Source organism: Palaemon carinicauda, chromosome 1 (assembly GCF_036898095.1).
Source record: "Palaemon carinicauda isolate YSFRI2023 chromosome 1, ASM3689809v2, whole genome shotgun sequence".
Classification (NCBI taxonomy): domain Eukaryota; kingdom Metazoa; phylum Arthropoda; class Malacostraca; order Decapoda; family Palaemonidae; genus Palaemon; species Palaemon carinicauda.
In genome coordinates, this window is record NC_090725.1 from 180,195,195 (window position 1) to 180,217,694 (window position 22,500).

A 22,500-nucleotide genomic window follows, 5' to 3' on the forward strand; every position below is an offset into this window, starting at 1 on the left:
TCCATCCAGTATATGAGCGAAGACGCTCAAAGTCCATATACTGAAAAAAGTTCAGTGATGAAGCAATTTTCCTCGAATCATGACCTGCGGGTGTACTGTCAGGATCTGCTCTGGGAATAAAGTAGGTGAGCTTCGCCCTCAGTGTTTTTAGGGATAAGTTTGATCCAGAGGTTTCTCCTTTAAAGAGCTGTCCTCCCCTGAAGTCTGAAGTTCTACGAAGAAAGACCTTTAGACACTCTACATGACATAGAGAGACATCTTCCTTAAGAGGGCAGATTCCCTAGGGACCCCACCTCTTAGTGGGTAGCTCGTTCTTAGCGAGAAAGGTTGGATCAGGAAAGAGATTTAGTTCTCCCGCTTCTGTGAACTGAATATGGCCTTCATTTTTAGATAGGGCTACTATTTCACTAACTTTAGCTCCAGAGGCTATAGCAAACAGAAAAATATTCTTCTGGGTTAGATCCTTGAGGGAACAATCTTCATTGTTCACAGATGAGGCATAATGTAGGACCTTATCCAAAGACCATGAGATGGGCTTTGGAGGTGCTGCAGGCCTTAACCTTGCGCATGCCTTCAGAATCTTATTAAAGATTTCATTCGCCAGATCCACTTGAAAGGCATATAGAAGAGGTCTAGTCAAGGCTGACTTGTACGTAGTTATCGTGTTGGCTGCCAGACCTTGGTTATGAAGGTGGACAAAGGACAGACAGAAGTTCATTGAAATTTCTTTCAGTCCTTTTGCTTTTACAAAAGCAACCCACTTTTTCCAAGATGACTCATATTGTCTTCTAGTTGACTTACACTTATATTCTTCTAAGAATTCTATATTGCCTTCTGAGATCCCAAATCTTTTCCTAACTGCTAGGGCAAGAAAATCATGAAATGAAGGGTTTGGGTTCTCCGTGATAAATCAAAGGCAATTAACTTCTGAACCCTCTGAGATAGTGCTGGGTTCAGTACTAGGGCCAGCCTCAGCCTCAGTTCCTTCACTAAAGGGAAAAAGGTGCTCTTGGGCTATTTGGGAGCCACCAGAGCTACCCCTCCCTGGAAGGATCTCAGCATGTTGAGGACCTTCAGCAGGAGATTGGATGGGTTGAACAGGAATTCCTGAGTCCATCCCTTCCATAATAGAGACCTGGTGTCTGTTATCTCCTCTGGAGGATCCTCGTATGGGGCTACATATCGAGGTAGTTTCTTGATGACGCTCGTCACGAAAAGGTCGATCTGCAGCTCAGGGACTTGTTCCCATCTGGGAGAGAATAGTTCTGCATCTGTGGACCATTCTAACTCTATTGGCTTGAGCCTGAGTAGAGCATCCGCTGTCACATTGCGGATATATTGTACATGAACTGCTGATAGGTGCCATCCTTTTAGGCTAGGGATGGCTAACATCACTTAAACTGTATGAGATGCTCTCTAGCCTTGTCGGTTCCGACGTCTCATTATCGCTTCGATATCCCAGATCAGCCTGAGGAGGTCTGATCTGTATGGAGAGGTTTCTCCAACCACGACAGGACTACCATGGCCTTGGATAGAAATGACCAAGGCCCTTGGATTTTCCTCTGATGGGAGTAAACACCCCATTCTTCCGACTAGGCATCCATGAGTATGATCTTCAATAGTCGAGGAAATTGCAAGGGCACGGTCTTCAATAGGCTTTTGGCCTTTGACCATTGTTTGGGAAGCGATCGAGGAAAGACCGATATCAGTCATTTTAGATCTCTTCGAGCGTTTGATGCGTATCTTCTCCAGACTCTTAACGCATCTTTCAGCTGTGCTCTTAACACTGGGTCTGTCAATAATATGAACTGGAGAGAGTTCAGAACTCTTTCCTGTTAGCGTCCTGGAATCCTGACTGATTACCATAGTCTCTTGACCGACCCTGCGATCTCCTTTTACATCCCTAAGGGAAAGGAGAGCCTGTGTGACCTCCGGTTTCGATGGTTTTTTAACCGTTGAAGCCTTCGAGCTGGAGAGAATCAAGACTTCTTGTAGCTGATTTTGCATCCCTGATGTTCCAGGAACTGGATCACTTCCTTGGATGCTCGTAGACCAGCCACTTAGGGTGCTGCCCGCACCAGTCTTTCGTCCAGGTACTTTGTTACCTGAAACATTTCTAGCCTTGGTTATTGCGTGACTGTGTCCGCCAATTCCGTGAAGATACTTAGGACTGTGTTTAGTCCGACAAGTATCTTTTTTAGGACATACGTTATCCTCTGTAACTTGATTCCTAGGTAGGAGGAGAGGGGGCGACTGACTGGAAGCTGCCAATAGGCATCTTTCAGGTCTGACAAGACTGTGAATACCCCTTTTTGAAATAGGGTTCTTATGTTCAGAAGGATTAACATTCTGAACTTGCTGTTTTATTTGAAATTGTTGAGTGGCAACAAGTCCAGAATAACTCTGAGTTTTCTTGAGTCCTTCTTGTGAACATCAATCAGCCTTCCCTGGAATTCGAGGGACTATACTTTCGTTACCACCTGTATGCTCTAGAGCTCTATGGTATACTCTTCCCGAATGGGGTTGGAGTGTAGGAAGAGTTGAGGAAGTGATGGTGCAGGCATGTCTATTTTCCATCCTAGTCCCATCTTTATTAGGCCTTGGACCCAAGGATCGAAGGTCCAGCGATCCTGAAGGAACCTCCCTCCTACCAGAAGCGTCTCTTTGCTTCGACTGATCAGAAGGTTTACCTCTTCGACCGCCTGCCTGCGGCACCGCTGTCATTGAAACTGTGGGATGTTGTTGCACAGCCCGAGGAAAATTTCTGGACTTTTCCATCCTCCTTTTAGGTTGGGGACCCACATCCATGGAAGACTTTTTCCTTGAAGATATGCCCCACTTCGGGAGAAGTCCCGTATTCTCTGTGGTGGCTTTCTCAATCACCTCTTTGACTACCTCGTTTGAAAAGAGGTCTCTACCCCAGATGTTGAAATATATCTGCTTCCTGGTTTTATGTTTCACTGTTGCGGCAGCGAACACGAACTCCCTACATGCTCTCTTAGCCTTCATAAAGGCATATAGGTCTTTTACTAAGGTGGCCATATGCATTTTGGCCAAGACCATCAGCATGTCTGGGGTACTTTGATGGGCTGAACACAACTCTATGCAGTTCTGTAGGGATAGGGAGGCTGCAAGTCTCTCCTTTGTCTCATGTTCCTTGCACAAAAGAAACTCTGAAAGTTTTGGGAGATTCTCGGTAAACTGTCGTTCAGCGACATCCGCGTCTAGTTTTCCTCCTGAAAAGGTTAAGTGGACTTCCTTCTAATCCTTCTCCTGCATGGGTAAGACTAGTGACAGAGGCTTGCACTCCTCGAGTGCAGAACATGGTTTGCCTGCCTCCACCGCCTTGGCAACAGATTTAAATGCCTTTATCAATGTCGAGAATCATGACCTCCTTCGATTCCGTTTCTTTTCCTGACATTGGTTCATGCTTCAGTCGAATGAAGCAATTAGGGAAAGCGTTAAAGCTTGGCCAAAACTGGATTTTCGTCTAAAGGAACTTCACCCTTCTTCTCCGAGATGTAGTTTACCGTCTAAAACCGGCATAAGCTCCGCATACCTCCAGGGATTGTTTTTGGAGCATGTCGGAATGTCTTGGTCTCTGGGTCACTTGTATGACCCTTGGGGAGCGACAAGTGGAGCTTCAAAGAGCTCTATCTTGAGTTTTGCTTCCTCCGTTTTGCCTTGTTTGCGAATGTTTTCCATTAGACCCTCAATATGGGCCAGTAACTGGTCCATTTTGTTTAATAAAGGAGTAAAAGGTGAAGATGTCGAGGTTAACGGCTCCAGAACCGGCTCAGAGTGGAGGAAATTCTGACACGACATTGTCCACTTCTTCCCGGGGGGGCTTCCTGCCCTACTTCCCAAAGGCTATCTGGACACAGGGATTTGCGAATTGTGTCTGGGGCACCACTATTTCCCTACTTGCTTTCGGGAATAGTAACCTACGCATCCTATCATTAGGTAGGTATGGTCCCGGAGAGATCTTCTGGAACCCTCTTACCCAATTGCGTTGTTTCTTACGAGCTGCATCCCTAGACTCCATTGACTTGGGATTATCAAAACCCTCGGACACTAAGGTCTGACAGATATTGCAAACTTGGGGTCCCAATATTGCAGGGATTCGGAAATAATATTGCAGGGGCATGAAACCTGAATGTATTATAACCGTAAAAGTACTTACCCTTAATATTGCAGAAGATTGCAACACATGTCATCTGGGGTTCCTCGTCTAAAGAAAGGAAAGCAGAATGAGTATACAATTGATTATCTCACTGATAAGCAATATGTAAAAGTCATCTTTTAACTAAAATAGCTTAGGATAGTAAGCAGGAAAGGGATAGTGGGAGACACATACTTGTGTATCCCTTGCATTAAATGCTCTTACCTCCCCTCAGTATTAATATGAAGAGATTCCCTTATCAAGGCAACTTGGACGAAAGGGTTCTAACCCCTAGGGGTAGAAAAAGTGTACATTGCCACTGCCCCTTTTAATTATTTAACACTGTGGGGTAAGGATAACTGATTTCTAATCAGAGTATTGAAGAAATTATATTCTTTCAATATAGGAACGGTCTCAGCAGAAGCCTGCACAAGGGTACCCAAGATATTTTAGAAATTAACTACTGTATAATCATACTATAGTTTTCTGTTTGCAGTATATCCTATATTTCAAAATACCAACTACTGTATAATTTTATATTGTATTTCAGCCAGTGTGCTGCCAGTATGGCTAGCATCTGGCGGCACGGTCCAGCCAGCATGACGCCGACTGGATTAGGAAATATAAAAGACATATATTTGTGTATCCTACCCAGCCCATTTGCTGTGGCCTTCCCGTCCAATATTAAAATCATAGAGTTTCCTGATCAGGGAAGCTCAAGGAGAAGGGTTCTAACCTTTAAGGATAGAAAGTACACTACCACCAGCCCTTTAATTTATTTAATGTTGTCAGGTAAAACGTAAACTGATTTCTAATCAGAATATTGAAGAAATTCTATTTTTTCAATATAGGATTGGTCTCAGCAAACACCTGGGCAAGGATACCCAAGATATATTGGAAGATAACTACTAGTATAATATATACAATAGTTTTCTATCTACAGCATATACTATACTGCAAATATACTGACTACTGTATAAACATATACTGTAATTCAACTGGCCTATAGCCAGCATAGCTAGTCACTGCCAGCACAGCCCGGCCAGCATGCTAGCTAAAAGAGAGAGAGAAAGCATGGAGTGAAAGACTGCCTTATTACTGTGTATGTATACACTAAATAAGGATGTAAATATCTAATTTACTGCCTTTCCCCAGAAAGAAGGTTCAATTGGAAGGGGAGAATGTATCATTCAGGCTTCCATCCAACCACCAGTACCATCGCCGGCAAGGTCTGGCCGGCACATAGCTGGCAGGCTAGCACCCTGCAGCACTGGTACAGTCACCATACCGCCGGCTGAGTCAGCACCTGTCCGTGCCAGTCCGGTCGGCATACCGCCGGTCAGGCTAGTACCCCCGGCAACATCACTTGTGGCCGGCAGTCCAAGGGGGGACTGAAGAACCTTGGTGACAGAAGAGACTTCCCACCATCAGCCATCATGGCTGCCAGCAGCCGTCATGGACGCTGGCAGATGACATGTCTGCCAGCAGCCGTCATGGCCACTGGCAGATGACATGGCTGCCATCAGCCTGCATAGCCGCCGGCAGTTGTAGCAAGCTTGGCCACCGGCAGTAAACATGGCAGCCGGCAGCCGGCATAGCTGCCAGCAGCCGTCATGGCTGCCGGCAGTTGTCCTAGCCGCCGACAGCCGGCATGGTCACCTGCAGCAATCATGGCCGCCGGCAACCGTCATGGCCACCGGCACCCGGCATAGCCGCAGGCAGTCAGACAATAGCTGTTGAGTAAGAGTCCGGCCGGCCCCACAACCCACTGGCAATTGGTGAGATTGCAGGACGGCGGCCCAAAGAGTTACGATTGCTAGGCCATCACTAAAGGACAAAGGGGGGAGGAAAAAGGGTCCTGTATGAGGTGTGGAAGAAGCCGGCAAAGTTGCCGGTCCTACCACAGCCTTAAGAAACTTTGTTTCAGTATCGGCGCCATCCTAGGCGGCAGTAGAATCTCTATTCTCCAGCCTATGGTCTGCCAATACAGTAAAGAGGATGGTGGCAGTGCCGCCTCCTCTCAACAAAGGAGAAACAGAGTTCCAGTGCCGGCGCCATCCTAGGTGGCAGAGGAATGTATATTCTTCAGCCTAGGGTCTGCGTGCACAGGACTAGTCTTCTGGACCGCAGGAAGAAGGTGGCGACATCATACAACCACTTCAAGTGCAGCCTAGGGATGGCTAACCTCCTATACCGGCACCCTAACAGGCAGGGGAATGACTATTCACCCTGCCGGCCGGCTGCCGGCACAAGACTATATACTCTGAGGTTCTGATCGAATCCCAACACCTACCATCTGCGTCTAAGGGAAGGGACAGAAATCCCTAGGCTATTCATGCCTGAATGAAAACTCGAGGCACGACCCACTAGGCTGTAGCCTAAGGGTACACTCAGAAGGAAGGAGGGATTACCCTTAAATCTCCACTGGAGACGAGTATCGGTTAATATAATAATTCTAGGAGACATCTATTTCCGCCTGAATTGACAAAAAAATACACGAGGGTAACCGTGGAAATATCTGAATGTATACTATATCGCCTAGGTTAGGTTACCTAGGCAAGACGAGATCTCGGTTACCTAAATCACCGAAACTCTAACTTATACGATCGACATAGAAAAAGGAAAATTATGCATATTATAAATATATTTACAAGCATAACTTGCCCAAATATCTTTCATAATTAATTAATTAATGCTATTTCAACTGGGAATGTCGTTCTACCAACTAAATAACACATGCCTAACGAATGACCGCGCTCATGACGCCTCCAACAGGCCTAGCTCCTAATCACAATAAATTACTCTAATTTCACTGTGAAACAGGAGCTAAAAATATACACTTTGTAAAGAATCAATACTCAACTTTCCAGAGGCAAACGAAGCTAGAGATTGCATAATAATCCTTACAGAATCGATCGAAAAAGGTAGATCAACAGGGAACACCACCGTGCGAATTTCCTAGAGAATTAGGAATGTCTGCCATCTTGGATATGGCGCCATCTTGATACTCAATAGTAGAATGGGAAGTAGGGTAACCTTGATAACGGCTCCCCTTCCAAAATTGCCACTCTTCCCCCTCGAAGCGAAAACGCTATTCGGGGTGAAGATCGCTATGTGTCGTATCAAGATATAAGTTCCCTGATATTATGCGATATCCTTGAAGAAAATTTTAAGGATATTTGCGCCAGGAGTTAGAATTCTGGAGACCTAAAGATAAACTCTCTGGGAATATCACTGTAGTACATATATCCCTTGGAAGATACTATTAGGAACCTTCCATCAGGACGACATGGCTTGAACCCAAATATATATATATATATATATATATATATATATATATATATATATATATATATATATATATATATATATATATATATATATGTATATATATATATATATATAGATTATATATATATATATATATATATATATATATATATATATATATATATATATATAGATTTTCTATGTATGTATATATGTATATATATATATATATATATATATATATATATATATAGATTATCTATATATATATATGTATATATATATATATATATATATATATATATATATATATACATATATATATATAGATTATCTATATATATATATATATATATATATATATATATATATATGTATATATATATATATATATATATATATATATATATATATATATATATATTTGTGTGTGTGTGCACGCATGTGTGTGTGTGCATGCACGTTTGTGTATGTGCGTATATACAGTACATACACAAATATATATACTATATATCAACCTAAATGAGAAAACCTATATGCTTACTCTTGCTCCTTTGCTGATAATCTAAATGAAGATAACTTGTATCATGATTAAGGAAGATCCAAATACACTAAATTATAACTTAAATTATTGAGATGAGAGTATTTTTTATAAATATATATTCCAAGTGTCGAAAAAATGTAAAAAAAAACAACAATTACCATTTTGAAAATAGTGTATCAAATTACAACTTTAAATTTTCTTCTTAGTGCCTCTCTACATTATTTTCCTTTAGGTTTCCTATACTTTATCAAATTAAGATATTTCATTCGTAAACATATTGACATATTAACAAAAAAAGAAAATTAAATATCGTTAGAAATTTCAATCAGAGACATTTTTTAACTCAAAGCAAAGGTTTCTAAGATAAATGTTGCCTTCTATGAGAGCTTTCCCGTATAGGTAGTAGGTTGGCTAAGGCACCAGCCAGCCGTTGAGATAATACTTAGTCCCTAGACAGGCCATATAGTACCACATTGAATCCCTCTTTGGTTATGGCTGGTTTTATCTCTGCCTACAGATACACCGAATAGTTTGACTTATTCTTTGCACATTCTTCTTTCCTCATAAATATGGCAACATTAATATATATAAAAAAAAAATGCTTCTTTACTCAGTGGGTTAAATACTGTATTTTAATTGTTCAGTGACTACTTTCCTCTTTGTAAGAGTAGAAGAAACTCTTTAGCTATGATAAGCAGCTCTTCTAGGAGAAGGACACTCCAAAATGAAAAAATTGTAGTCAAGTCATTGGTAGTGCCATAATTCTGTGCCATAGACTTTCAGTGTCTTCTGTTAGAGTTCTATCGTTTGATGCTACACTATAGCCTATTTTCCCTGTTGGAGCCTTTGGGTTTATAGTATCCCACATTTTTAACTAAGGTTATAGCTCAACTAATAATATCAATAGTAATAATAATAATAACAATAATAATAATAATAATAACAACAACAACAACAGCAACAACAACAGCAACAATAATAATAATAATAATAATAATAATAATAATAATAATAATAATACAGCATTAAAGATCTTCCTGATTAGTACTAACCATAAAAAGGGCAACACCTCCTTACTAACATAGTCTATCTTAGAATCATGATACTCCATTATTCTTATTGCCTAACTAAGGATAATTCACACAAAATTGTTGACAATATATACTCCCATGCACAGTATTTAAGAGCTTCTTCCTCAATTACTCCCATGATATTTTTACTTATTTACATTTGCTCTCAAAAGGTATTCTTCTTCGTTAAAAACACATTTTGCTAAGTCTAAATCCAAATTTCTAAACACATTACTTTTGCTGTTAGACCTATTTATAATGCTAACTCCCTTTTTTGTATAATCATCTTCTTTGGAAGATTCATCCGATTCTTAAGATTGTTACATTATTACCTTCTTATCCTTCACTAACAACAATTTCTTCTTCTAAATTTAATATTCACTGAATTTGAATGATCATGAATAACCACCATGGGCTCTTTAAACCCAAAGAAACAGTCAAGACAATATTGATTTAATCTCTGTGCCAGTAGATAGTAAAGGCTATATGAGCCTTTTAACATATTATGCAAATAATTGTGGATTTAAATTATGAAATCATTCATTATTGGGAACTGAAAAGACAACAGGCATGTACCCACTGATCTGTCCATGGCTTTGCTTGTGGAAAACAATTGTATTTTAGATTCGAACTCTATTAATACATATTAATTAGAACAAATAAAGCTTAGTTACTTTAGATTATCACCGATGGAATGAAGGAATAAATAAGAAGATTTATGGAAACACAGAATGTACTTTTTCTCTTTTTTAACCTTTTTAACCTTACCTCTACGGGTAATAAACTAAAACAATGTTTTGGATAGCCACGTTCGGGAGACTAGCTTTTACCAACTTATTGTATCTGGGCCATGGATGCAATATAGTTTAATTGACAGGTTCTAGTATTATTAATCTTTATTATTTTATCAGCAAACTACACCTATATGCAAGCCATTCTAGATCGGTTGAACCTAGTAACTTTCAAATTTTCCATCTGCATAAACAAAAATATGTGTTACAAATTTTTTTTGTAACACTCCTTTCCCTAAGAACATACGTTTAGATTGGCGTAAATATATTTATACCGAATACACACACACATACATATATATATGTATATATATATAAATATATATATATATATATATATATATATATATATATATATATATATATATATATATATATATATATATATATATATATTTATATATTTATATGTATTTATATATATATATATATATATATATATATATATATATTTATATATATATATATATATATATATATATATATATATATATATATATATATATATATATATATATATATAATCACAATGACATCTGATATCCAATTCTACCTTTGGGAGAGTATATCCACTGGAAATCAATTCATGATAAATGATTCTGGCTGGCCAAAGATTCGAACCTATGCCTATTAGCTGGAACCCTGCCAACAGCGACTCGATCAATCGAGTTATCCTATGACTCTTAGCTGAAACCATGCAAGCAGGAACTAATCGAGCTATCAAGATATTTCGATGGGTCGAGTCCCTGCTGTCATGGTTTCAGCTAAGAGCCATAGGTTCGAATCTTTGCCCAGAAAGAAGCATTCATCATAAATGAATAATACAGTGGACATTCATTCTCAAAGGTAGAATTCGATATTAAATGCCATTGTGGTTGATATTCAAATTAATGAGAATCACGAGTATTACTGATATATATTCAGATATACATATGTGTGTGCGTGTAGCCTATGTATGCATTTGTATAGTGAGAAGTATTTCATGGTGACTACTAGCCTGAGAAGTGTGTCTTACGGTAAAGGGTCGCAAAGCGTGGACTTGTGAGCCTTTTGGTGCGCGGAAAACTTTTTGTCGGTCAATGACAATTTACCAGATCTGATCAGTCCATTTACAGAGGACAACATCAACAGTAAAAAATATTATAACCTGGACATTGCTGCCCTTGGAAGTACCAGTGTCTCGGTATTAAGGGTCTTAGGGCAGTGAACTGCTTAGTGAATGGTTCTCCCCCATCATGGAGGGAAATAACCATTATCAATAGGTAAGTTTTTGCTCCCAGGTCTAATAGGTGATATCATTATCTATGCATGGTGGGAAAATCTTATTGTAGCTAAGACTATGGGGGTTGGTACCCTCTTGAAATGTGCTCTATTATTTCAAATTATGTCAATACTAAGTTTTAAAACATTTAATATCCATATGTGCTCTAAAATAAATTTAATGATTCAATGAGAAAATGCAGGAAGAGGAGAGGCAGGGATCGATAGCTATTATCGCAGTGAATCAAAGACCATTAAGATTGTTAAAGAATGTGTGAAGAGAGCATTTATCCCATGGTGAGTAAGCTGAAGATTAGGGTACTTGTCACACTTTTATAGCCATATTGTCAACAATGATAAGAGTTGAATATTTTAGTAATTGCATCCTTATTTGAATATACTAAGTATGTTATGTAAATTATGTAAACAACCTAAATTCTTCGTAAATAATAATAAATGTGTTTGAAATCGTAAGTAAACGAAAGAATTAATATAATTGTAAGACCTTGTTTTAAATAAAAACAAATATCGATATAATAGTTGCAACCAATTTTGAATACAGTGATATAAAATTGATAGCTATTACTCATATTGCATGTTTACAATAATATAACTTGTTTCACACTGATGCATAAACAACAATAGATTATATGTAATTGGAAAGGAAATTTATAAGAATTATGCAGTAAGCAAAGGATGTAAAAGAGTTTTTTTTTTGGGGGGGGGGGGATACTAGTTTGCAGTTACAGAATTTTATCCCTTTGCATAACTTTCCTTATATTCTCTCATATCTTATTTCTTATAACTAGAGATAAAGACATTTAAATGATTCTATATAAAGTATTTTGATCCCCAAACTAACGTTTGACAGATGGATCCCAGGAAATGTATCGTCATCATTTCACATTTCAATGAAATGTACGAACCTTTTTTTTTCTCATATCCTCTAACAGGTTGACACTCCATGTCTAGTGTAAAACCAGTTTAATTTTGATTTAATAGAGTTATGCATGGAGAACGAATGAAGAAATATATATATATATATATATATATATATATATATATATATATATATATATATATATATATATATATATATATGTGTGTGTGTGTGTGTGTGTGCGTGCGTGTGTGGGTGTGTGTTTGTGTGTGTTTGTGAGTTTTTTCAACAAATGACAATGTTTATTACGAAGTGTAGGCACTTTTGCGTTAGGCTTCCTTTCTTTCGTTACATTACTTTAAATATTTTTTTTCAATTTTAACTTTTTTTAACAAATACAGTGTATTGCGAATATTTATCTAGAAAATGAAAACATCATACGCTAACGTAATTTTGTAATTTTATGAGCAAACATTTGCCACTATTTAAACGTACAGTATATCCGGTATAATTTTCCGTAAAGAATAAAAATTAATTTCGTCCTCTGAAAGGCATAGTACACAGTAAATAAATAATAGTACATAAAATATTCTGCATTGAAAGTTGAATAATAGCACGTACCTCTCATGTAGATATAGGCTACCCCATTCATATTGGGCCTGGTTAGAACTACCAAGTTCAGGACATCTCCTAGGACACCGAGGCAGACCAGCACAGGTAGGATGATGCCATAGGCGATATATTTCACCTGTAACCGGACGAGAGGATGAAAAGATTCAATCTGATAGTAATTCTAATTATTACTCACACATACATTCATTCTCTCTCTCTCTCTCTCTCTCTCTCTCTCTCTCTCTCTCTCTCTCTCTCTCTCTCTCTCTCTCTCTATGGTATTTCATTTATGTTAAAATCTACTGTGGTGTGAATTATGTTTATATATAAAGAATATTTGTCTATAATGTTTTTTCCTAAATAGTTCCAAATAATTGGATCTAATAATTGATCATTAATTACAGAGATATGAATTGAATATTTTGTAGAATAGAAAAAGAAAATCAAATTAAATTCACTACCTAATCATTCTTTTTTTAAATATCATAGTAGGCTACGGTTTGTTAATTCACGCATCATTTACTTATTATTTCTGTGTGTTCAACTTGACTTAATATGTGAAGTAAAATGGACATCTTTATTCCTGATTCATCAAGAACATTTAATGAAACACGAATTATAAACCACTTATAAAGGCACTTATAAAGGATGTGTATTTACGTGTTATTGATTGTGTGTGCTGTCATTCTACCTCATCAATAAACCATTACTCTTCATCATTTAGGCTCTATCTTCTCCATTTCAATGTTTTTCTTCTCCAACCCCTTTAAACCCACTGTAAATTCTATACCATTCAAATATATGTAAACATTCCCTTTTTTATGGCAATTTGTATTTAAATGCTAAATAAAAGTTATTTGCTGAGTGTAGACCACATCCTACGTGCTAACTAAGGAACTAATGCAGCAATCCTAAAACTACATAAAGATAGTGGAAAAAAATTCGATTGAGAACAGAATTAGAGAGGAACATCCCATCTCTCCTTGATCATTCACAATATGCCTAAAAAAAGTTTTAATAGTATATATTGGAAAAATGAAGAAAATAATATTAATGTGCAATATCTTAACAACTTAAAATTTGCAAGGGGCATAGTTCTATTTGGTGAATAATGGAAGGAATTTTAAATGACGAGAGAGGATCTGTATAAAAAAAGCAGTAATGTACGACTGAAAAAAAATATGAGCAAATCTAACATAGCATTCAATGAAAATGCAGAGAGACAGCATATAAGGATTATGGATGAACCCCTAGAGAATGATAATGAATATAAGTTCTTAGGACAGGCGGTCAGTGTTTCCCCAGGACACGAGTCCGAAATTAAAAGAAGGATAGGCTGGGGATGGAGAGCTTTTGGTAAACAAAATGAGATTTAAAAACAAAATACCACTCTCTTTAATCAGATGGCCGTACCTGTATCAGCTTATGCATCAGAAACTTTGAACCTTACTGAAACTTTAGAACATGAGCTAGTTACTAATCAAAGAGCCATGGACCGAATAATGATGAGAATAACACTAAGAGACATAAAAAGAATAACATGGACAACAGAGCTAATTTAAGTAGAGGATATTCTAACATGTAAGAAAAAGAAATAGACATGGACAAAAGATAATTATAATGGTAATGAAAGCTAAAAGGTGGATATTTAGAAGAACAGAAAGAGTCCCTACAGATTACAAAGGCCGGAGAGGGAAGAGAAGATGATTGATTAATGAACTAAGAAAGTTTGTGGCTTTGGACTGGCATAGAAAGACCATAAACAGACGTGGAGGAACATGTCTGAAGGCTTAATTTTGCAGCGGACAAGTAACACACACACACACACACACTCACTCACACACACACACACACACACACACACACACACATATATATATATATATATATATATATATATATATATATATATATATATATATATATATCACCCTGTGGCCACGGGGGCATAACAATTAGAATAGTGCTAACGTATCCCTGCTTGTCGTAACAGGCGACTAAAAGAGACGGGGCTAGGGGGCTGGTAACCCAATCTCCTGTATCTTATTCCTGTGAGATATCAAAGAGGTGGGGCAGGGGGTCGGGGGTGGACAGAGTTACTGCTCACTGCAATCTAGATTTGAGAATAAATGAATACATCATCATCATCATCATCTTTATCATCACCATCCCCTCCTGTGCCTATTGTCGCAATGGGACTCAATTAGATTTCGCCAATCGTCTCTATTTTGAGCTTTTATGGCAATACTTTTCCAGTATCCTTCTCCAACTTCACGCTTTATAGTCCTCAGCCATATAGCATTTTTCTGCGATTTAAATTTACCAAGTCACAAAAAACTTCATTCCATCAACACATGAGTGCCTTCTTGTTGTGGTTTAATTTCTAGTTTCCATTAAATTAATTTCATACTTCATTCAACTTTACCAGTATATTTCGTTTATTCCTTCTACGCATCTTCAATCCTGCAAAACTGTCATTTCAATATCCTAACTTCCAATCATATGGTTTTTCGTCACTGCTCAAATATTTTCCACTGTCAAAGATCACCTTTAATCAATTGTCCAAATTCCTCTCCTTCTATTGCCTTTTCCAATGTATTTACTCACTTCTCCTTATTTAATGTTCTTTATAAATCCTTCTTATAATTTAAATTCTTTTATTGATGTTATTTACATTAACATTGGGAAAGCATCATTTCCTTTCTTTCTGACATGAACTTTCATTCTCAGTTTTGTTGAGACAAATTTCTCTTTTTGTGATGTTACATATATCAACTTATGCTTTATACTTTGCCCTATGAATATAGTAACGGAGTTCACGAACAGGCACACACACTTACACACAGTATATATAATTTGGTAATGCTACAGAGAGAGAAAGAGAGAGAGAGAGAGAGAGAGAGAGAGAGAGAGAGAGAGAGAGAGAGAGAGAGAGAGAGAGAGAGAGATATTGTTTGGTGTTCTACATTTTATGAATATCTTATTCAAGTAACTCATGAAAATATGAGAACTATTTTTAAAGTTCCTTGTGTTGAGAGAGATATACAAAATTTTTAACTGATGAATAGATGTTAAACTTATAAGTATTTGTTATTTTGCTGAGTTTGACCATTCATCAAACCCCGTAGCATCATATGTGGTTACTGGAAAATTCACTTGAAACCCACAGTACTGCTGTTCAGTAGGCGCTGCTGAATAGGAAAGTAATAATTTTTACAAAAAACAAAGAGTAAAATTTGTTTGACCCTCTTACTGGCTTTGTAAATCTAATTTGATTGTTCTTGTTATCAACTATATCAAAATATTCAATATAAATATAGATTTACCCATTTTTCATATTCAAATCATGAACTCGCTAAGTTGATAAGTGGACTGACCATTTTTTCGCATTTTCCCCTAGATATTCTTCGTTTATCATTTAAACCTCATTTCATATTATCAAAATAGGATATCCAGGTAATTAGTTTAAAGTTAACCATGCTTAGGATACATCTTTAGATCTTTTTCTAGGTATTAGAGCTTTCAACAAAATATACCATATATCAGTTCTTACCTAATGTAGAAATAATTATAACGGTTACGAAAAAAACTGCCACCGATTAATGTAATGGGATACCGTCTTGAAAGCCTCTCTTCACCAAGATTCTTGTTAAACATCACTTTCTTATGTGATGAGATCATTATGTAAAGCTGATCTAAAACTCTCTCCAAATAATTTACTATTATAAGAATAGACTGCAAAAAAATTATATTGTTCTCATGGTCGTTTAGGGGTAGATGGCAAAAGGAAAATGCTGAAAAAACATTAGTAACACCTTAATATACGTATATGATCTTGGAAGAAACTTAGTAATTTCTTAAATCACCATCGTCTCCGTCGGCGTAGATTGCCCGGAGCTTTTCTCCGGAAGGGGGATTTTTGAGAAAATGATATCGCCCCTATTTCCCTTCACCATTGATCAACTTTATCTGAAATCGTGACCAGTGACATTAAGAGCAGGTTGCTATGTACAATAAGGGTGTAAACTGTATAGATTGTGCAACTTCGATATGGCTATGTTCAAAATTACTCTACAACGATAGTGGTATATATATTATCTCACAGACTTTTTATAAGGACTCTAAAGGTGACAAAAATTTAGTCTCGAAGACAGAGCAAGTGGAGGAAGAAGGAGCACATATAGTTTTCGTTAACCAAGCGTAAAATGTTTTTTTGTGAATTTCTATATGAATAAATGTGTGAAGGGATGTTCAATTGCTGGATGTTGAATATTAATATTTTATGAATAGACGTGATCATTTAGCACTTCCAATTCCAAATTCATACTTTACTGAAGATGGATCATAGCAAATCATGTTGATATTTCGAGTTATAAAAATTCTTCTACGTATCACATTTTCTTCAGTGATGTGTCATTTCGTGTTATTTAATAACTAGCAGATTTATTTTGGGACGGAAACTTTTGTTATTTAATGAATTTCAAAAAGACATTCATGTTTACAAAACCCATCCTTACAAACGCAATTTGTGTTGATAACCTGAATCCTGATATAACTAGAGGTTTCCTTTACCAAAGAGTTATTTTTTTTTCTAATTGAAAAACAATTGGAAAGCATGGAGGCAGAAGGAGATGTATACTCGTAAAGACATTGTAAATTTTAGGAATCCATGGAAATGATGAATGAATTTGGAATAATATTAAATTAATCTGATCTTGTGTTCAAAATTTCATGAACCAACGGTACACAAAAAAACATTACTGATATGTTCCCTTATTCGTTTTCTTGTACAGTGGCAGGCTACTAAATAGAAACGTGTAATAAAGTTTATATGTGAATTGCTGACAACGTAACAGCGGTTGACTCAGTAGAAATTTTGAAGTATTTGTAAAGAAACAGAATTAGGGGTCTAAAATAGAGGAATGTTTTATCAGGGACGATATTCAACAATATTCATTTGTATTCTTGCTATTTGTAAATCCAAAATCAACATGAAACTATAATGATTATGGAAATAATAACAACCATTCTATTAACGCCGCCTCTCTCTCTCTCTCTCTCTCTCTCTCTCTCTCTCTCTCTCTCTCTCTCTTCATTGTTTCAACTTCATGGATGGTTGTGTATCCATTCCGTCTTCGTCTGTCTAGCGTGACATAGGCGTACCTCAATTTAATTCCGGACGCCCTTTCAAAACCCACCATATTTCCTGTTATCTTCGAATACCAGCTGCCCCAGGTTCTGAAATTTTCCAGGACATTCCGTCACCTGCCTAGGATTCTCTGGATTACTTTAGTTGTCTCCTTCATTCAAGATCTGTTTCCGAGACGGTTCAGTTTTCGTTTAGAAATTCAGGAGGACTCGTGACTGCCATGCCATCCGTACTGTTATTTGCGGGGAGGACCCATGACTGGAAATTATTACTTTAGCCCCAATAGAATAAAAAGTTAATATATATTGGTCTCTGAATCGTCCAGTTTTTTTCCGGAGATTCATTCTCCCTGGCATCATTGGGAGTAATACCTTTGCCTAGTTTATTGGTTTAATTTACATTCCATTTTTGCATTTGGAATTGAGTATTGCTTCAAAATTATGAATAAATGTCTCTTTCAACAGGGCAATCCTTTCAAACACGAACGCACATAATTTATATATATATATATATATATATATATATATATATATATATATATATATATATATATATATATATATATATATATATATATATATATATAGATATATATATATACTCATCATAATTTCCTGCTACGCATATTGACGCAGAGGGTTTCGGTTAGATTTCGCCAATAATTTCTATCTTGAGCTTTTAATTCAATACGTTTCCATTCAGCATCTCCTACATCGCACTCATAGTGCTCAGCCATGTAGGTCTGGGTCTTCCAACTCTTCTAGTGCCTTGTGGAGCCCAGCTGAATGTTTGGTGAACTACTCCCTTGGGGAGTGCGAAGAGCATGCCCAAACCATCTCTATATACCCCTCATCATGATCTCATCCACATATGGCATTCGATAAATCTTTCTTATAGTTTCATTTCTAATCCTGTCCTGCCATTCAACTCCAAATATCCTTGAGGGCTTTGTTCTCAAATCTACTAAATCCTTTGGAAGTTGTTTCAATGTCATACCATGACACCTGTGCATAGAGTAACACCGATCTCACTAAACTGATGTATAGTCTGATTTTTTTATGCAATTTCAAGGGATTTGATTTCCAAATTCTACTTAACCTAGCCATTGTCTGATTTGCTTTTTACAATCTTTCACTAAATTCTTATTCTAATGAGCCTGCATTGGAGACCATAGTTCCTAAATACTTAAATGATTCTACCTCATTAATCCTATCTCCTTCCAATGACATTTTATCTTCCATTGCATACTCCGTTCTCATCATCTCTGTCTTTCTTCTATTTATCTTCAGCCTAACCTCGTGTGATACTTCATGGATTCTGGTAAGCAAGCATTGCAAGTCTTGTGGTGTTCTGCTGACAAGTACAGCATCAACAGCATACTCTAGATCAGCTAAATTCCTATCAACAATCCAGTCCCATCCTTCTCCACCATCTCCGACTGTTTTACGCATTACAAAATCCATGATGAGTTAATCAACAAAGGTGACAATACATTCCCTTGAAGTACTCCGTTATTCACTAGAAATTAATTTGATAAGCCTCCATAAGCATTAACTTTGTACTGATAAGAGGAATTCCCTTATAATGCAGGACTCTAAATAAAATTGGTCGGTGCACAGTTCAAAGGCTTTTTTTTTTTAGTCCACAAATGCCATCCAAAGGGTATTTTTCTATACTACGCATTGCTGTACAACATGTCTCAAAATGAAATTTTGGTCAGTGTAACTTCTACATTTTCGAAATTCTGATTGATCAATTCTCAACTTTTTGTCAATCTTTCTCTCCAGTGTCTTTAGAATAAGCATATTAGATATTTTCCTAACAACTAACGTAAGTTTTATGCCTCTATAATTATTGCAATCAGTCAGGTCTCCTTTTTTTTTTTTTTTTCTTTGTCATTTTCATCAACTCTCCTAACTCCCATTCATCAGGTTTTGCCTCTTTATGCGACATTCTACAAACTAATATCATAAGTATTATGGGAGTCGCTTCATTTTCGCCAGTTATTCCATCGCATCCAGGGGCTTTCTATCTCTTAGTGTTTTGAGGGTAGCTTCAACTTCAGTCACACTGAGTTAATTAATGGGCCCATCAAGGTCTTCATCATCTTCAGGTATATCAATCAAATTATTCCCTTCATATCTCCTATTCATGACCTCATTAAAGTATTTTATCTAACTTTGTCTTTCTTCATCTTCTTTTGTTAAAACAGATTCATTTCTCTTTTTGATGGGTATATGCTTCTCCCGTTTTCCCCCATAGAGATTTCATTAATAATTCTATGAACAATTCTTATACCATAATCACTTCCTGAAATCATAGCTTTGTCAGCCTTATCTGCTTTACTCTCTACTACCTCCAGTCATTCCTATCTTTTCTTTTGACATCATTGTTAATACTGGGTTACTTAGCATACTCTACCTTGTAATTTTCATCACTTCCTCGAGAACATTCAGCGATTAGTTTCTGCTTTTGTCTCTTTTTTTTTTAAAGTATTCCAAATATCATTTGATATCCGTGGCTCTCTCCTTGTAATTGCGTGTCCCAAGAATTCACTACCAACTGACTGATATATGTTCTTAATATCACACCATTCTTGATTAATTTTCTGCTCTTCTTCTTGAAGAGCTCTCTACCATAGCTGAAGAGTCTCTTGTACCTTTAGTAAGAGGAAAGTAGCCACTTAACAATTGTAGTGCAGTAGTTAACGTCTTGAGTAAAGAATTGTTTGGTAATCTAATCGTTGTCAAGTGTATGAGGACAGAAGAAAATTTGGAAAGAATAGGCCAGACTAATCGGTGTATGTGTAGGCAAAAAAAGAAAAAAAAAATAGCCATAACCTGAGAGAGATCTAATGTAGTAGCCAGTCAAAGGACTCAATACCTCTTAAGCAGCAGCATCTCAACGGGTGGTTGGTGCCCTAGCCGAATCACTACATCAAGCTTACTGCATGGGGATAACGGGAAGGGTGGGCTGTGACACCTTAACAGTACCAACAAAACTTTGTTGAATACCTCGTCAAGCCGGGAGGAAAGAGGGGAAAAAAATCCTTTTGTTCTTTTTTCTTTATGTCGTCTACGCCCCAAAAGTGGGGAAGTGTCATGGTAAATAGAGACTCGCTGAATTATATGTCCTTTTTATCACCCATTTACTCAATTCTCTGCACATGATTAAATCCTCTATTTTCCGTACTCTCAATTGTCCTCATCACCTTTTTTTAATGTAATTTGCATTTATCACTACACTTTCCTTCAATAAAGGAGAGTCGGCTCAATATTCCTTTAAAATTCCATCATGGGTTTCTGCAGGCACTAATGATTCCTTAAATCTTTCGCGGACACCTACCTCCCTCGTTGAGTCACCTATTTTATAAAGTAGTTTTCGCTTTCTGCAAATGTTTTAAGTATTCCTCCTTCACTATATTTAATCAATACTGTGTTATCTTTAAATATAGCTAAGCCAAATTCTCCCCACGACTCCTTTTTTTTTTTTTATAAAACATAACTTCCACTGCGGTCTCTCTGCCTTCTCACATCATTCCAACGTGCTCTTTTAGTATTAGGCTACCTATGGGTCTCTGAGGTGCTCCTTCAATCCATAGAACATAATTATTAGTTTTCACACTAGCTTCACCTCGCGTTTGATGGCTTCCCAGACACTGGTGCTCTGCAATGTCCTCCAAATTACGTATATATACACATCCAACTATTACAACTATTATCTACTTTCTATTATACGTATCTTAAACCATGCCTTACTTCCATAATAAAAAAAAAAAAATCAATCAATCAACAGATAGCATTTTCAACTCTCTAAATAGCTTTGCTGATTTTTTTCTCTAAAATATTCTTCTTGGTAGTATTTGCTGCAAACAACCCTATTCAATTATTACAAAAGTTGTAAATAAATGTTGTAATACAAAACTTGATCCACGCATAATTTTCCATGCACATTTTGTCTTATTTTCTCAATCAGAATCTTAAGATTACTCCAGTGATCTACTAAAGATGAATGTTAAAAGAATATGTTTGAAACAGAATTTGACGAGGAAATGGATATCTGTTTGATTAAGGTGAAAGTTACAAAAGACATCTATGGGGATGCGGTGGTAAGCGTAAGTTTGACCCACTTCAAATGACCTAGTTTGTGGTTCTTAGATTACAACGCATGTCGTTTCTCCATTTTCCAATTCAGCATATAAAAACATTTGATTCAAGGTTTCTTTATTCAATGTATAGGATATGTTGTAGACAGTCATTCACCACACAATCAGTAACCTGTCCTTCTCAACCTAATATTCTACCATCAACATAATTAGCTTTTCTTGCTCTTCGAGCTTTGTTCTTGAATTCGTCAAGAAATACTGTCCTGGTTTTTTTTTTTTTTTTTTTTTTTTTTAATTGGTTAGCGCAACAAGCACACTACGCAATACATCCTCCGTCTCTTTCTAACCTATCTTTATAGTTCTAATGAAGGGACTGATGTATATGTTTTACCTTCCTCAAACTGTTACCTATTGAAAAGTTCTACTGTTACTCATTCACAGTTTTGAAACACCAATTTGAATATTACGATTAGTCTGCTTTGTGAGTTAAATTACGATCTACATAACTAATCTAAATGTATCGCAGCTGGGGTAATTCCACGTTAACCCGGATCTGTATTCTTTCTTGAATGTTATTAGAATCGCGTGCTCAAGAGACAAGTTGGTAAACATAACATGCATAAATCTCACCTGGGCCAAAAAAAAAAAAAAAAAATC

General features: G+C 36.8%; 1 protein-coding gene across 1 annotated transcript in view; it reads right to left on the reverse strand.

Moving 5' to 3' along the window:
* Positions 1-22,500, reverse strand: part of LOC137643774 (probable G-protein coupled receptor B0563.6) — a 706,250-nt gene that overhangs the window by 682,702 nt on the left and 1,048 nt on the right. Inside the window, exon 2 of the mRNA XM_068376466.1 lies at positions 12,599-12,725. Coding sequence (XP_068232567.1) covers positions 12,599-12,725 — 127 coding nt within the window. The remainder of the gene's footprint in view (positions 1-12,598; positions 12,726-22,500) is intronic.